Source organism: Eublepharis macularius, chromosome 6 (assembly GCF_028583425.1).
Source record: "Eublepharis macularius isolate TG4126 chromosome 6, MPM_Emac_v1.0, whole genome shotgun sequence".
NCBI classification, from domain to species: domain Eukaryota; kingdom Metazoa; phylum Chordata; class Lepidosauria; order Squamata; family Eublepharidae; genus Eublepharis; species Eublepharis macularius.
This window is the reverse complement of record NC_072795.1, coordinates 101,688,492-101,706,132: the sequence shown is the minus strand read 5'-3', so window position 1 is coordinate 101,706,132 and position 17,641 is coordinate 101,688,492. Positions and strand designations below refer to the sequence as shown.

Sequence of the window (17,641 nt, the reverse complement as noted above, 5' to 3'; positions counted from 1 at the left end):
AAATGGCCTTGGCCTTGTGAGCTTCCTCACAGATGATTGCACATTCCCCCTTTAAGAGCTTTGCTGGAGCAGACCAAAGGTGCGTCTAATTCAGCATCCTGTTTCCAACAGAAGCCAACCAGGTATTTTGGGAAGCCCACTAGCTGGACCTTAGTCTTTTTGTACCAGCAACTGTAGTTCATTAGAAGGAGTTCGGGTTAAAATGGATCTTACTTAGTCTACAATGCTTAACATTTATATAGCGCTTTTGGTGTTCAAAAAGGAGCACACTGGAACGTTGACTTGATTTTGTCAGAAACTTGTTTGAAGTCTGGATGCCGCCACTGAGTTGCAAAGTGCTTAATAGTGCTTTTTCATCTCTTACAGTTTGGGTTTAGATGGAGACATGAGAAAGAGGTCATATCAGGAAAAGGCAAGTTTTATCTTTTTTCCTCAAATTCTTTTTTTTCTTTTGCAGACTGGTTTGTAACAGATTGTGTTGTGCATGGTGTGTTTATTTTATTTATTTTCCAAAAGGCTCAGGCTTGCTTTGCAAATACTGCAGTCATTAGCACAGATTAATAATATAGTTCACCACTAAGAGGCGCCAATGTTTAACATTGTAGTAAGGTTGTCTTGAAGTAGTTGTGGAATATATTTCCTGAATTTACTGTGCACTCCTAAAGAGAGTTGCACTCTTCTAAGCCAGTTGACGTCAGTGGATTTAAAAAGGTGTAACTCTGTTTAGGATTGCACTGTTATTCTTGAAATTATTTTAATATACTTTTATTATTGTTCCCAAATCAGACACATATTAAACCCATTTTGCATGTATTTTAAGATGCTGTAGAGGGGAAAGAGTCAGACACTACTCTTTCTGTTATGCTATGAAAACTTCTTCAAGTATACTCATGTGAAACCTGAGTTTTTACCAACGTAGGTGAAAAACTATAGGCTACCGAAAATAGTGGTATTGATTTAATTTTAATAGAGCATCTTTTCCAATGAAGAACTAGTATTATCTAGTTTCATGAAATAATAAAAAGTTATGTTTTCCTTTAAAAACCAAGGTTTTTTAATTGTAAATATTTTTGCTAACTTGAATATATATGCTAAATTGGAAAACATACATTATGGAACCATTATCTTAGCTAGAAAACTGTGTTCAAGGGTAAATCAGTAATCATTCATGACAACTTGAATGGTTGTGGCTAGCCTGATCTTGTCAGATCTTGGAAGCAAAGCAGGGTCTCCTGTGGTTACTACTTGGATGGGAGACCACCAAGGAAGTCCAGGGTCCCTATGCAGAGGCAGGCAATGGTAAACCACCTCTGCTCATCTCTTGCCTTGAAAACCCTGCAGGGTTGTCATATTGGCTGAAACTTGATGGCAGTTTCCCATCACATAGTCATAACAAAAGAAAGCCATGGGACCCATAATAGGCAGCTACAGCATTTGTAGCTTGCAATCTAAACTAAATTAATTTATTTAAATGCCTTCACTCTGGTAAATCTGAGGACTCAGAATGGGTCACAAAATGAAATATACAAAAATACAGTTTAATTAAATATGTACCACCACCTCTGCGAACTGAAAGCTAAAGAGCTCTGATACAAGGAGATGCCTATTTGGGGGATGTTTGTGTCCAAAGTGTGGGGATATGTGAACAGATTTATGCTAATTATATACTCTAGTGGTATAATTCAGGATGTTTGGATTAAAGTAGACAGATTAGTGAGAAGCAGGCAGTGGCCTAACATTGAAATCCTTGTCCCTTGTGCTAGAATATAGGAAAGACAAGTGGGGGACCCATAAGACCTTGCAGGAGGGCATTTCATTTCCCCCTCCCTCACTATGTCCTCTTTCCCTTTTTTGGCACCCCATAGCCTCTTCCCCTTTTCTTGCTTCCTTCTCTCCTTCCCACCCACCATTGTCTGCCCCCCAGTTTTCACTTTACCCCCTCCCCCTGTCAGCTGTCCTCTGTGGCCCATGTGTGTGGTGCTGACTGTGCTGGGCCCAGTTGCATTGTGGAAAACTTGCAAGGGCTTCCCAGGGAGGGGGACTTCACTTTTCCGTGTATCCCCTTCCCCACAGTATTTCCTCTTTTCCCTCCTTTTGGCAGCCTCCATATACTATTTCTCTACATCCTCCTCTCCTTCAAACCCACTAAACAACTTATCTTTTATCTCTCCCCATTCTTCTATATTTATTAATTTACTAAATTTATACACCACCTTTCTCCCCAGTGGGGACCCAGAGCAGCTTATCATTCTCCTTGCCTCTGTATTATCCTCACAATAATCCTGAGAGGTAGGTTAGGCTGAGAGTATGTGACTGGTTCAAAGTCACCCAATGACCTTCCACAGCAGAGTGGTGATTCGAACCTGGATCTCCCACATCCTGCTCTGAAACTCTAACCACTACATTACACTAGCTTTGTGTGTGTGTGTGTGTGTGTGTGTGCGCGCGCGCATGCACTTGGTTGTTGACAGGAGCAACTAGCCAGACTCGAATGAATCATGCAAGTTGTCAAGTCTGGTGGTTGCTTCTGGACCTGGCCCCAGTGAGTTCTCCCTTAAAGGCCAAAACAGCCCTGGAAAGTGTCTTATCCCCTCCCCCTACCTTTTACTGAATGAAAACAAACCTGAAATACTGGCTAAATTGTTGTGATTGCCAAAAACAGCCACTTTAGGCATCTGGTTAAAGCTATAGGTTCTCATTTTATAATTTGAGTTATTTTTTAAAAAATGTAAATTTTTAGATTTCAGATTTTTTTGCAAGCCTGAAGCATTTGTTAGGTATGTAGTAAGATCTTTCTTGTCCTTTCTTGGCCCCAGTCTCCAGATTTAAGTATCCACAGATCAGGGCCATTTGGCTATTAGTATATAAGATTAAGTAACAGAAGCAAATTAGTAGCAAGATGGGCAACTCCTGATTAGAGATGGGCACGAATCGAATTACGACCCAGAAAACCACACGAACTAGGCCGGTTCGTTCTTCACGAACCAGTGGTTTGTGGAAGCTCATTACCATGAACTTCCATGAACTGGTTTACTGGTTCATTTGGATCGTAAAGGGACAGTTTAAATGGTCATTTCCCCAGGGAAATGGCCATATAAACTTTTCCTGTAGCTTGCAAGCGGCAGAACCCTTTAAACTATCAGCTGGCAGGCGATAGTTTATCCCCCTCTTGCCGCCTGCCAGCTGATAGTTTAAAGGGACCTGCCACTTGCAAGCCACAAGGCCCTTTAAACTGCCTAAACCCCAGCCCCCAGTCCCAGCCCCACACTTACCTTGCCCTGCGGGGCCGCAGTGTTCTCCCCCTCCTCCCACGAGGGGCAGGAAGGCCATTTTTGGCCTCTTCCGCTGCTGCATGGGCCCGCAGGGCGGCAGAGGAGGCCAAAAACTGTCTCCCTGCCCCTCAAATCACCCCCTGCTGCCTGCCAGCTGATAGTTTAAAGGGACCTGCCACTTGCAAGGCAGGAAAGGGCCCTTTAAACTGTCAAATGCCTCTTTCCCTGCTGTTGCTAAGTGGCCGGAAAGGGGAATTTAAACCCCACGAACTACGAACTGGTTCGTAAACTGGCCCCAGTTTGTAGTTCGTGGTTTGTGAAAATCCACCATCCACAAACCATGAACTTCATGGTTTGGTTTTTTGTGGTTCATGCCCATCTCTACTCCTGATATTCCAAGTTAATAGAATTAATTTGAAAATGATGGGACACAGAGCTGAAATGGTAAAGTAGATATGTTTAATAGTGGTATCTAAAGGTAAAGGTAGTCCCCTGTGCAAGCACCGAGTCATTACTGACCCATGGGGGGACGTTGCACCATGATGTTTTCTTGGCAGACTTTTTACGGGGTGGTTTGCCATTGCCTTCCCCAGTCATCTACACTTTACCCCAAGGAAACTGGGTACTCATTTTACCGACCTCAGAAGGATGGAAGGCTGAGTCAACCTTGAGCTGGCTACCTGAACCCAGCTTCTGCCGGAATCGAACTCAGGTCGTGAGCAGAGCTTGGGCTGCAGTACTGCAGCTTACCAATCTGTGCCACGGGGCTCGTATGCAATATATTGTAAGATAGAAACCACTTGTTAATTGCCAGAATAGATATTGATTAACAAGCCTAATTAATCTTTTTATGATTCCTTAATGTAGAGTTTTAAATTGGGTATTTTCTGCTGTCTCCTCTCTTTTGACATCCTCGCTGATTGCAGGGGATTGGCTGCTACTCTCTGGTGAGACAAAATTTGTAACAGAAGATGATTAAGTATATGCACATCTGACTAGTCCAGTCTTGTCAGATCTTGGAAACTAAGCAGCGTCAGCCCTGAAATTTATTTGAATGGTAGACCTCCAAGGAAGTCCGTGTTTGCTGCCCAGAGGCAGGCAGTGGCAAACCACCTCTGAAATCTCTTACTTTGAAAAACCTACAGCTTCACCATGTTGGCTGCAACTTGACAGCCACTTCTTTCTCTCATCCATGCCCACCCACCCACCTGACTGCATTATCATCATCATCATCACGGGGCCATAAAAACAGATATTTATCACTGTTTATCACATTTCTGTCTCACTCTTCTTCTTAATAATCCTGAGAGGTAGTTTAGGCTAAGAGCTAGTCAGTGATTGGCCCAAGGTAAGCTTCATGCTAGAGATTTAAACCCAAATTTCTCTGGTCCAAGTAAAACTTGTATGCAGTGTGCCACACAGCTGAAACTTTGCTCCATCAGTTCAGGATGAGACACAGCGTGGTGTGTTAGATAGGATCTGGGAGGCTCAGGTTCGAATGCTCCTCAGCCATGGAAGCTTGCTGGGTGACATTGGGTTGATCACAGACTCGGTGTTGTTGTGAGGATAAAATGGTGGTGAAGAGAATTATGTAAGCCATTGAGTCCCCATTGGGAAGAAAGGCAGCATACAAATGAAATAAATAAGTGTGCAGATGTGAAGAGCAGTTTTAGATGTGAGTCTCCGGCTTCTGATGTTTGAAAAAAGCAGGTTGTTTTAAGTGTCTTTGTGCTGGTTTCTGAATTGATTGAGAACCATGCAAGAAAGCTGATCTATAATTTACATTTCAACCTGCCTGCATTTTACAATATACATGTGATTTCAGTTTAAAAATCTGTCAGAAGCCAAGAGCATGATATACCACCAGCAAAAAATTCTAGCAATCATTGCAGGTGATAGCCAATCTGATTTAGGAAAAAATACCTTCCGCGGCACCCTGTATAGCGAATTTATTTATGCAAAACTGGGAGAATAACCATATCCTCCATCCCTCCAACCCTTTGGGGGGGAATATAGCCTTTTACTTTCGTTACGTAGATGACCTTTATTTCGTATATAAGGATATGGAGAGGGTAGAGGAGTTTTGCTTATGGCTAAATGGGAGGGATCTTAATGTCAAGTTCTCCTGGAAGTTTAACTGTGAGGAGATTAATTTTCTGGAGGTGATAACTTATAGAGGCTTGGACAGTAGAATCAAGGTTTATAATACTGGCTACCAACCTATTAAAATTAATACATTTTTCTATTGGTTTGGCAGCTCTATAGGTGTGGTTTAAAGTATTTTCAGTATGAAAATCAACTTTTTTCTCTTGTAATTTTTATAGGTATGCAAGACAAGGGGTTTTGTTATCTTGACTTCTTTAAAAATATTTATGAAATCTGAATGAGTTTGTTGAAATATATGAGCAGTAGCAGCTCAGTATTCTTGGTCCAAGCATTCACATGTCAATTGGTTTAACACTGCAGAACTGAAGTATCTGAGGACACTGTCAATCCATTGGTTAGCAGCTTACTCAGACCATTCTGAGGTTAATCTGTCAAAAACAGTCCTGGAGGTGAGCGTATTAATACACATCCTCACCACAACCATGTGAATACAGTCCATTGAAATGTTAGTGGTTTTATTTAGCAAGGCATTCTTAAAAACTGTTTAGTTTGTTATTGAAGTGATTCTTCTGAAAATAAGCATTTTAAAACAAAATAATGTAGTGGCCATACACCAAAATCCAGAAAACTGTTTGACTAACAGTATCTGCCCAGGAGGTCATTTCACATGTTTGTTTTGAGTGAGAGCTCTTCTTTCACTCAACAAAGTAGGCAATCTGCAATTTGAAACTTCAGGGAGTTTTTTAAATAACATATATGGGAGAGTGCTATTTCCAAAAGGAAAAAAAGTCAGAATAACCTTGAGTATGGTCTGGATTGGGGGCATAAAGGAGCCAAATTTTGTTCTAGTAATGTCACATCATGTTTCTAGTAAACTATTGTTTGTGCGCTGCAGCATGCATTTACTCAACTTCCAACAAAAACAAAACAATTAAAAATGAATTTAAAAAAATTCAACACCAGGACCAACACAGGGCTACTCCGCTCCATCTTCAATCATCACTCCTCCAGAAGAGGTCTGTTTTGCATATTTTTCAAAAATCCAGAAGACCAGAAAAGCTATAAATTTCTTCAGGAAGATCATTCTATAGCCTCGAGCAATGATTATAAAGTCCTTTCTCCATGATTATAAAGTCCTTTCTCCATGCCACAGTTTACCTTACTTCCTGGGGTACTGGCATGTGGAGCAAAGAACATCCCACAGATCATATGAAAGGTCAGAGCTTGTATAGGGAAAAATATTCTTCAAGATCCCAGGCCATGAAGGGCTTCAGAAGTAAGAACCGGCATGTTGAAGTTAATGGGAAACTAACGCAGTTGCTGTAGATGGGTTGGATAGGTTCCTGTCTTTGTTCCAAACTTTACCAAAAGGTGAACGACAGCATCCTGCGCTAGTTGAAGTTTCCACGTCATCTTCAAGGACAACCTCACATCAACAACTTTATAACAGTCTATCCTAAAGCTTATAAATACATCAAATCAACACAACAAAATGCCCGTTCTTCAGAAAGGAGAGCAAGGTTAGTAAAAGATGAAGTTGAATGGGTGGATCCTACCTTTAGCCTACCACTTTACTGAGCAAAGTATGATGCCTTCCTCCATCTTAAGTGTGTGTTGAAGGAAGGATGGATCCAAGCTGATAAAAAATTCTAGCTATCACTGAAGCCTGAAACTATTTTTTCACCTAGATTTCAGGTAAGAGAATTAGATACATGTGGCACCCCAGAACCTTCACAATGGGCAAAACCCCATAGAAAGATATAGGAAACAATCATGTCATACTTGTTCAATCATTACCAGAATGTAATACACTCCTTTCTTTTTCCTCATTACCTGTGCAAAATACCAAAGGGACCATACTTTACTAGAAGTTCCCTAATCTGTTAAACCATTTTTCTTCTTTGCTAATATTGCAATAAATATAAAACTAATCTTCGTGAGCTAAATACTTTAGTTATTTGTTTCTCTCTTTGATGTGGTGGTTAAGAGTGGTGGAACTCTAATCTAGAGAACTGCGTTTGATTCCCACTCCTCCACTTGAAGCCTTCTAGGAGCTCTCTCGGTCCCACTCTCCTCACTGGGTGATTGTCATGTGGATAATAATAACATACTTTGTAAACCACTCTGAGTGGGTGTTGATGTGCTGAAGGGTGGTATATAAATCGAATTTTATTATATTATTATTGTTTCTGACCTCTTTGCAGGACAGTTTTCCTGTGGCAGTAAACACTGTGATGAAAAAGAAGGCCTGAAGAGTTGGGAGGTGAATTTTGGTTACATCGAGCATGAAGAGAAGAAAAATGCACTTGTTAAATTGAGTGAGTCTTTCATATAGTTACATGTATATAAATAGAATATGTAGGGTTTTTTAAAGTTTAATATGCATGTAATATAGACAAGACTATTATGATGTTATAGATGGCTGTTCAAAAGCTGTGGTTAGAGTTCAAAGACAGAAGATACCTTGCTTGATTTAAAATCAGTTAAAGCATAGATGAGCCACTGATTTCTTATAGAATGTGTGCATGCGTCACCTAATCTAGCCTCATATTTTGGCTAGTGGAGCCAGAATCAGCAAGGGATAGATTCCTTGCTGATGCATGTGTCGTGTCAGATGGCTTCCATGCTACCACAAATGGTCATCCGTGTCCATTAAATCTTCCTAGGCAATATTATTTCTGCTGTATTTAATTTCTCTGCATGGTCTCATTGCATAAATAATGGGATTATTGAATTATCGAATTATTATCGAATATGAGGCTATGAATATGAGGCTTTCTCAGTATGCTCCTAGTTCAGCTCTTGTTCTTGGATTAATGTAGACTAACAATTTCCAGTTTTATTTAAAATAAGTTTCCAAAATTTGTGTAAGTGAATCCAGGCTTTCACTTCCCCAAATTCTTTCATCCTGTGTTCTGTACTGCAGGCAATAATCAGTCCTCAGCTTAATTTGAGAGCTGCTTTTTTATAATACATTATTCTACACCAAGCCCCACAAATGCCTAGGCGTCAGGAAAATGTGAAGTGCTTTTTTTAAAGCTCCACAAGAGCACTTCAGATAGAAACTCTGAAAATACATTACTGTATTACAAGTTTTTATTAAAATTCTTAGATAGTTTAAGTTAAACTAACTGACAGTTTTGGTTAGCATGAGAAATTTTAAATGTGAAGAATTGGAAGACAAATGTATTGAAGATAATTGGTGTCAAATCTTTACTTGAGTAATAGATTTTCACTTTTTTTTAGGGCTCTGTCCAGAATGCTCTTACAAATTAAATTTTCACCACAGGTAATACATCACTTATTCCCTCTTGAGCATGTATAAAATAGACCCCCCCCTCACACACATACATACAAGTACAGCTACATTTTGGCCTTTTCTGCTGGCCTCAGAGTGGACTCAAACCTTTATTTATTATAATGGCATATAGGAAAAGTAATTTCTTTACTTAAAATTTATTCATAGCCTTTACTTAAAATTTATTCATTTATTCATTAAGCAACACAGTTTAGTTGCTTAACTTTAAAACTCAATTTTACAGGGCCAACTGCTGAGGAATTTAAGGATATCTTTATTTTATAAGCCCGTTATTCTGTCTATATATATTTGTAATGGAATGGACACATTAATAGAACTCTGAGATATGTTTCTGTTATAAAGGAGAAAAGAAGTCAAGCCAAAGAAGAGAGCAAGCGCTGAACAAACCTCTGGATTGCTAAGAAGTAAAAAGTTGAGATTATCTGCATCACATAAACACAAATCAAAGAAAAAAAAGAACCACAAAGGTAACCTCCTTCCCTCAATTTTTAAATTTAAACATGAATTATTGAATGTTTAGATCTAACAGTGACAGGTATGTTTTATATACTGGGGGATCACAGGGACTTGACAATTAAGTTCTGTTGTGTTTGGTAGCACAATAGTAGAATCTAGTTTGGGTAGTGAAGTCCAAAATGTGTGTTTAGGGGTGAGAGCAGAACAACTGATTTATTATCCAAAGGTGAAAAGGTAGTTATACCTTTTGAAGATGAATCGGAAAGGTACAGTTGCAGCCTTTATTGCAGAAAGGATTGATTTAAGCTGACACAATTCAGGAACTCAAAAAAAGATTGATTTCAGATGGGTATGCATTGTAGCCAACAGGATCTCAAGAAAGGTGGATTTCAGCAGTGTATACATTGTAGCCAACAGAATCCAGGAACTCGGGACTGTTACACAGGGTGGGGACCCTTGACCCAATGTGTGTATGCCACAGTGTGGAAATTGGTCTACTGAGCATCTAGCTAGATTCAGAGGGCAAACAAAACACATGCCAGTGCTAAGGCAAAGAGAACAGTGCTTCTTTGCTTTTATTGCGCAGGCCTAGCATTTTCATTGCACTGTGCAGCAAGACATTTGCTGATGCAGTTCTCATAATTGAAACCAATGGAGCAGGATATGGCCAGGATGAAGATGCTATTAATTCTCACAGCAATACTTTCTGAGGGATGTGCTTTTAAAGGTGCATGAGAATCTGCATTCTGTCCCAACTAGTACATTACGTATGACTGAATCTGGGCGAGGGAGAGCCACTGGGTTACCTTGGCGACCGAGATTTGTTCTCTGTACTACTATGATATCTGCTCCTGTAAGACATTACAAAAAGCAGCTAAAAGGGAAAGGCAAAAAGTATTCACAAAATGTGTGCCTTCTCTGCATCTTGGCATGACTGTGGATTTACTGGTAAATGTCAAATAAATGTGGGCAGTGGAGATGTATTGCTAGCCATTTGTTCACTATGATTTAAAAGACTGGAAATGGGCCACTTGATGACGCACTTCTACTGTCCTAGGTCCTCCACTCTTGAGGTCAAATTTCTTCTGTCCCATCCATGTTATTCTTAATCATGGTGTACTGAAGTTAACTGTAATTAACCCTAATTATAGAGGCTGCCTGACTCAGAATTGTCCATGGTGGTTAGTGATCAGTTCATAAAGATAAATTTTGGTGAAGAGTATGTGAAAGAATTTACATGCAACAAGGGAGGTGGTTAATGGTAGATGATTCTGCAGCCTGCTAACATTTTCCCCTGCCATGTTCCTCACTTAGCAATACTCCTTTGTAAAGCGTGACATTTGTTGCTAAATGTTAGAAAGAAGGATGAACTGGGTACATTCTTGAGGTTTATTAGCAAATGTTAGACTTTTATGTTATTTCCCTTTGACTTCCTAAAATAACAAGAATTACTGGGAAATGTTGAATTTCTGTCACTTAACATTCATAGTTATGTAACAAATTAAATCCTAAAATGACTTCTTTCAGATCAGGGATTGTTAGAAGAATCAGATGACTCCGATGAAGGTAAGTAATTCAAATTATGTTTGACAGTTTGAGAAATAGGGTCCTTTGCTGTTCTTTTGGTTTAAATGTCATTTCTGTTCATTAGCATGACTAAAGACTGAGAATGTGAAAAAGTTGCAAGAGGGGAAATGAATATCTCAGAGTTTGAAGTTGAGAAACAAAACATGGATTTGAAGTGGGGGAGGAATGTATGTTGCTTCATACACAGCCTAAAAGCAGATGATCTCACCAGTGGCATTAGTACCTAACTCTCTTTTCTAACAATATTTATAAAGAGTATTTCCAGAGCAATGGATCAGTCTGTTGTTGCATGTCCTGATTTGACAATAAGATAAATATCTTAGAGGATGTTGCACACTTTCTCTTACTTGAAAGTCATGGCATTAGCAACTAGCTTTTTGTGTCCTTCAAGTCCTGTCATCTTCCACATGATTCTTTGGTGTAGATCTTATCTAGTGTGAGCAGAGTGGTATTTGTACAAGCAATCTCTCCCCCTCCCCATCTGCTGCAGCCTTCTGTGCCCTCAAAGGTCCTTGGGAGCAGAGGTGAATGTGTGTGGGGGTATTTATTTATGTTATTTTCTTGTTGAGACTCAAGGTGGATTGCACAGTGTAATGGTCAACAGCTGGAACTTTCAATAAACAATACAATAGGGTAAGGATTGCAGAAAAAACAAGCAGAAATCTGACACAGAACTGAAAACAGTGCTGAAACAAAACATAGGCAAATTGACATTATATATTACAAGACATGGAAACTATCCAGTAGAAGCATACTTACAACAACAGACACTATGCAGTAGTATACTCTACAGTCCCTATCCCTTTCAATTGGATCTCTCTGAACCATTTCCTTACAGCAGAACTCTACAGTCCTGTTACATGTGTAAAAAAGCCCTAATGAATAATGTACTTGAAATATCAATCTTGCCTTTCATTTATTGTGTTCATGCATCTTATTTACATTATTTATAGTTCATTTTTCTCACTGAGGCTCAAAGCGATTACATATGGGTGGGATATCCAGTACTGTTTGGAATCGAAATTTTTTTGAAAAACAAGCAGAAATCTGATACAGAGCTAAAACATTACTGAAACAGAGCATAAGTAATTAAACATGACAAATTAAACAATGCCAAAATTACCTAGTAGGAGCATACATACAGCAACGGATAGTACACAGTATTATAGTCTGGAGTCCCTATCCCTCTACCAAAGCATCCTTCTGAACCATTTTGTCACAGTAAAGCCCTCCTACCTGTGTAAAAAAGCCTTCCTGAACAATTCAATTTTTCATAGTTTGCCAAAAGCCAGGAGAGTGGAAGCTTTCCTAACCTCTTCAGGCAGGCTGATCCATAAGATGGGGAGGGGGGGGGTCACCATAGAAAATACATTTTATGGGCAACTATTGATTTTTCCATGTGCAAGGTGGCACTGGGAGAAGGCCCTGTTCAGATGAGTAAAGCTGCCATGGTGGGGCATAGGGACAGGGTGGTCACAAAGGTACAAGGGACCAAAGCCATGAAGGATTTTATATGTGATAGCCAAAATCTTGAACTGAGATAAGTAACTGATGGGTAGTCAGCGGAGTGACTGCAGAATGGGTGTAATATGCATACTTTGCCTAACTCCTGCTAATAAAGCTGCAGTGTTCTGCACCAAGTTGCCTTAAAGGGGAGACCTACGTGGAGTGCATTATAGTAGCACTGATCACATTTTGCTATGAGGGAACAGGTTTTGTTTATTTTGTTTATTGCCCATTGGGCCCACCCAGTCTTGACTCCAACATTGGAAAAATCCAATTTACACAACTCCCCCTTGTGTAAGTAATGCACACATACACAGATATTAAAAAACAAAAGCACCATCAGGTTCAACCACCATTATAGGTTGCCAGTGCAACTCTCATACTTGCTGAGCAGAGCCTGGAAATAGTGGAGGCTGAAACAGTGGCAAATTGGGACGGGGAGAAGGCTTCTTTGTGTTTCTTCACATCTGCCAGTAAGCAGGAGATGAAGAGGGAAGAGGAAGAAAAGCTGGTGTTGAAGAAGAAAGGGGTGCTGGAGCCCGCAATGGAGCAAGGCAGGGAGTGGAGTTATATTTTCCTAATTCTTACCATATACTAACAGACATACTTCCCTGGCCTGTGGATTAAGTGGCACAATTTTTTTTCAGGCCTTTTGTTCAGTGTTTTCTTCATTACTGGATATATTGAGGAAGTCTTGTTAATCAGACATAATTTAAAATGTGGAAACTAGTGGAGTAAAAGTTACTTTAATTAATTTTCAAGTCATGTTATTTAACAGGTTCAGGCAATAGTGATGTCCAAGATGGTCCTTCAGATGCTGATTTTTGGAAGCGCCCTCCTCAGGAGACAGAAGAAAAAACACGGTTCGTCCTGGGACTGACAATTTTTCACTTTTAAAATTGTGTCTGTTTAAAGAACAGACTGTATTCCATAAGGCTGATAAAACTGTTGGTAAACATTTATGGACAAATCTCAGAGTTCACTCCTAGTTCATTGTAGTTCCTCCGAAGAACAATAACAAAAAAGAACTGAAGAACTCCTCTTCCCAGTCCTCCATCTAATCTTCACTTGTAACAATGGTATTAGTACTTCAAAACTGTTGCCTATCATCTGTATCTATGCGGTAATGATGGGCAGTTGCTAGTAAATACTCATTCTTCCTTTGTATGCTCCATGCTCACATCTCAGTTACTAATAGACTTTTTAGTGTTTATTGTTCAGGTATTTCTCTGTTGCCATTTAATACGTTGGAATGCCCTAACATTGGCTTTGCCGTTCCTGTATCTGTTTGTAGAATTGATAGAGCACATCTGCAATGCCACTATAATTTCATTATTTGTAAATCATGCAATATTATAGTAATATGTACCAATCAGTCCCATCAGTGCACTTGTGAGATATCATCAGTTTGCACTTTGAAATCCCTTAGTGGCAGTAGATTAAATTTCTCTCTATTCTTGGAATAATCTTACTTGTTTTCACTTTATAGGGAGGAAGAATTTGATGAGTACTTCCAAGACTTGTTTCTCTGAAAGATTATGTAGAAATCTCAAATTTTCTTCAAGCTTCATCAGAATCCACAGATGAACATCAAATGAGTTGTGCCTCATTTTTCTTTAAATGTGCTTTTAATAGTTCACAGAAATTATTCAGTAAATCTTTGCTTGGACTTTTCGTATAAATGTGAATTTTGCATTAATGTTCTCTAGTTTTTTTTAAAATAAAATTTACATTCCAGAGCCATGATAACATTATGTTGATATTGCAAGCTTCAGCATTCTGAAAGTAACAGGTGCATAAAAGTTGTTGAATATTGATTTTTTAAAAAAACACCATGTGTACTGACAAATGATAATTGAGTTTAGACCAGTTCTCTAAACTGCTGCAGGAGGGAGGCAGGGGGGAAATTTCAGGGCTTATATAAGGCTGTGAGGCTTCCCTTTCCTGGTGCCTGGCCCCTCTGCTGACATAGCAGGTGCCATGTCACAGCTGCTGTTCAGTGTAAGAAGTAGGGCTGGGCTGATGAGAACTCCTTGAACAGAATCCTATGGCCTCAGATTTCCAGCACAGACGCAACTGTGTCTCCGGGATGGAATGACTCTGCTCCTAAATACCTTTTCTTAAAAGTCATAATGGCCTAGAAATGTACTCTGTACTGCAACCATATAGACTAGATCTATTTATTCAAGTGACATCAATTTGGTGTAGTGGTTAAGAGCGACAAGTCTCTAATCTGGAGAACGGGGTTTGATTCCCCACTCCTTTGCTTGAAGCCACCTGGGAGACCTTGGGTCAGTCACAGCTTCTCAGAGATCTCTCAGCCCCCCCCCCCTCACAGGGTAATTGTGAGGATAATAATAACACACTCTGTAAACCGCTCTGAGTGTGGCATTAAGTTGTCCTGAAGAGTGGTATATAAATTGAATATTGTTATTATAAAATGTCCATTGGAATCTGTTGGAATTATTCTAAACAATTGTATTTAGGATTGGTTGATCATTTCATCATTACTGTGTTTGCAATTAAATCCTTTGAAATAAGGAATTATTTTTTGTCACATTATGCTTCAGAATACATATTAACACCAATATTCAGACTTCACATGCATCTGTATAGATAAATCTTCTTTAAAATATAGACACCAGTTGGGGGCCTGGGAAAAAATCATTGGGCTAGGGACTTATGAAATCCCTTCCCCATAGTGAAAGACGTGTGTTCTGGGGATGAGTGAAAGGCCCTTGAATAAAGTCCTTGCTAGCTTCCTATTCACCTAGTTCAGAACCCAAGTCTTAACACTGCAGTACTAGTACAGTTGTAGCAATGGGGTGGATCCAACCAATTTTTTAGTGGTGAAGAAGGAAGGTCCCCACTGACTTCCAAAAAGGCTATGTGGGAAGTGTGGAACCTGCTTATACAAAAGCTATGTGGAATGGGGGCTGGAGCAAGGAAGTGGAAGTGAGAACGAATGAAAAACCTGGCTGGATGTAATCTGTTGGCTGCTGAGCTCAAAGCTGGCTCATGCACCCCTGAACTTGAGTGTTGCTGCATGGGAGGGTTTTATAAACTTCTCAATCCCCATGCTGTGTGGGAAACTTTAGGAGGAATTGGGATCTCCTTCCATCTGTCCCCCCGCCCCACTTTTAAACTGATGTTCAATATTTGATGCTTCCTGCAGGACCACAAGCATCCTTAATCTTCCCAGAGATGGTGTGGGAGGGGGAGTGTTTATTAATATTACAGAGTCCACCAGATGTTTAGACTGGAATTTTTGGCCCCTCACAGACTTGAGCAGTGAGGTATCTTCTTAGTATGTGGCATGTTCCCAGTAGTGCAGCTGTTTGCAGCTGTTGTAATCCTGTCTGTGCTGATAATCACCTCGATGTTTAGGTAGTCCTTTTGGTATTGCCCCAGTGCTATCACTACTTAAAATCTTGAAGAGTGCCCTCAAGTCATACCTATTTATGGCGCCCCCTGGCAGGGTTTTCATAGCAAGGGACTAACAGAGGTGGTTTGCCATTGCCTGCCTCTGCAACCCTGGTCTTTGTTGGAGGTCCCCCATCCAATTACTAACCAAGGCTGACTGCTTAGTTTCTGAGATCTGAAATCAGGCTTACCTGATCCAGGGCTATCCAGGTCAGGGCATTTTAAATCTTATATCTTGGTATTTTGTTGTTTCAATTTCTTTTCCCTCAATTCAACTGTCACCTGGGATTGCCACATCAATCAGTTTGACCTTTTTATTTTCAACCACAGTAATATCTGGACTATTATATTTTAACTTATGTTTGCTTTGAAATCCTGCAAGATCTTAACTTTCTCATTTTCAACAACTTTCTCAGGCTTTTGTTCCCAGTATTTTGTTCCCACCAATATTTTGTTCTCACCAATATTTGGTAGGTTTTACTTTTTGCATAAATTCCTTATTATAGAGCTTTACTGCAGCTGCTGATGAGATGGTCAGCCGTATCATCTGTTACCCTAATCTACACTTACTGTCATTTGTGGTCTTTTCATTTTCATAAGTACGTTCTTAATGCCTGTTTTTGTGCAGCTAATATAAGTCGTTCTGTTTCTTTTTCAATATCCCTTGCATTAGTCTGTTGTTGCAAATTAATGTTATTGTTTTGGGGAAGTTCAGTGCTTATGCAGAACCCCTTATCTTGTCTTCTGCTACAGAGTTTAAAAGGATGTAAATCATAAATGAACTTTCAGTTGATTTTATGCAGGGACATTTGAAATAGTGTTTTTCTTTTAAAATCATTGTAAAACTTTTTAAAAAGATTCTGCTTTGACCACCTCTCAATACAATAGTTAAGTCTGTCACATCTTGTTTTAAGAAAGAGAGGAAATGATTTGTCAGGGGAAAAGTACATGTGGCTTGTGCATTATCCATGGTTTCTGATCCCCTTAGCAGTGAACAAATGGTAATCTTGTTTTAGATTGTAATCCTGAACACACAAGACGTCATAACATTTAAGCCTTTCTAGGGTTTTTTCTCCCATTTCAAATTACAGCATGACATAGTACAATGAATTTATGTGTCTCTTAAGAAACAGTCTGCACAAGAATAATTACAGTGTTTGGTCTCTAAACAAAGGGTAAGTCACAGCAAAACGTTTCATTATCTTATTATTGAATAAAATTTACATTTAATCCGCCTGGTAAAATGTGGCATATAGAGCAGTCTCTCATTCTGAAAGTTAGAGATGGGATATTTCATATAATAATCTAACTTAAACATGCTTGAATGTATTTTTACATGGTACATAATTCATCTGACCATTGATAATTCTCTATTTACATTTAACATTACTTTAAAATCATTACATTTTTTACATATCATGCATAGGGCAATATAACAATGTAAGTCTGCTTAGACTTCATAGAAGCTGCTCCATTTCTAACACGAGCAGTGGCCATGGAACATCTTTGCTCTTGACTTTTGTGTTGGTTGTGAGAACAGGACTGCAGATGAAAAACCTCCCCTCATTTATTCAGTCTTAATCATACCTATGTAGAAATAATGTCAACTGAAATAAAAAGAACTTCATCCCACATAGTATTCAGATCTTTAAACCATATGTTATCTGCATAAACGCCTGGAGTTCACCTGAACATCCTCTTGAGATCGTCCTCTCTAGTTGGTTTCCTTTAAAAAGCTGAGAACTAATGACAAGGAAAACTACTAGGGTTCAAAGAAGGCCTCAAAGTATTGCAGTTGGGCCTTCTAGATTGTGGTCATGGTGTTAGGATGAAGTTAGAGTGGAGGTTTTTTTACCCATTGACTGGGCACAGCAGCTGATTCAAGGTATAAATGATGTAAATAAAAATAAAGGTCTGGATTGTGTGTTCTTTTTGTGTGATGTCTTTTTAAAAACATGTTCCAGTTTTATAT

General features: G+C 39.3%; 1 protein-coding gene across 3 annotated transcripts in view; it reads left to right on the top strand.

Moving 5' to 3' along the window:
- Nucleotides 1-16,466, top strand: part of LOC129331811 (protein FRA10AC1) — a 40,498-nt gene extending 24,032 nt beyond the window's left edge. For 2 of the 3 annotated variants that reach the window (XM_054982367.1, XM_054982366.1), the window contains exons 8-14: nucleotides 367-412; nucleotides 7,583-7,696; nucleotides 8,625-8,667; nucleotides 9,040-9,164; nucleotides 10,681-10,719; nucleotides 13,025-13,109; nucleotides 13,736-16,466. In XM_054982367.1, coding sequence (XP_054838342.1) covers nucleotides 367-412; nucleotides 7,583-7,696; nucleotides 8,625-8,667; nucleotides 9,040-9,164; nucleotides 10,681-10,719; nucleotides 13,025-13,109; nucleotides 13,736-13,778 — 495 coding nt within the window. In that variant the 3' untranslated portion in view covers nucleotides 13,779-16,466. The remainder of the gene's footprint in view (nucleotides 1-366; nucleotides 413-7,582; nucleotides 7,697-8,624; nucleotides 8,668-9,039; nucleotides 9,165-10,680; nucleotides 10,720-13,024; nucleotides 13,110-13,735) is intronic. The other variant, XM_054982368.1, reaches the window with a different exon arrangement.
- Nucleotides 16,467-17,641: the final 1,175 nt, after the last annotated feature.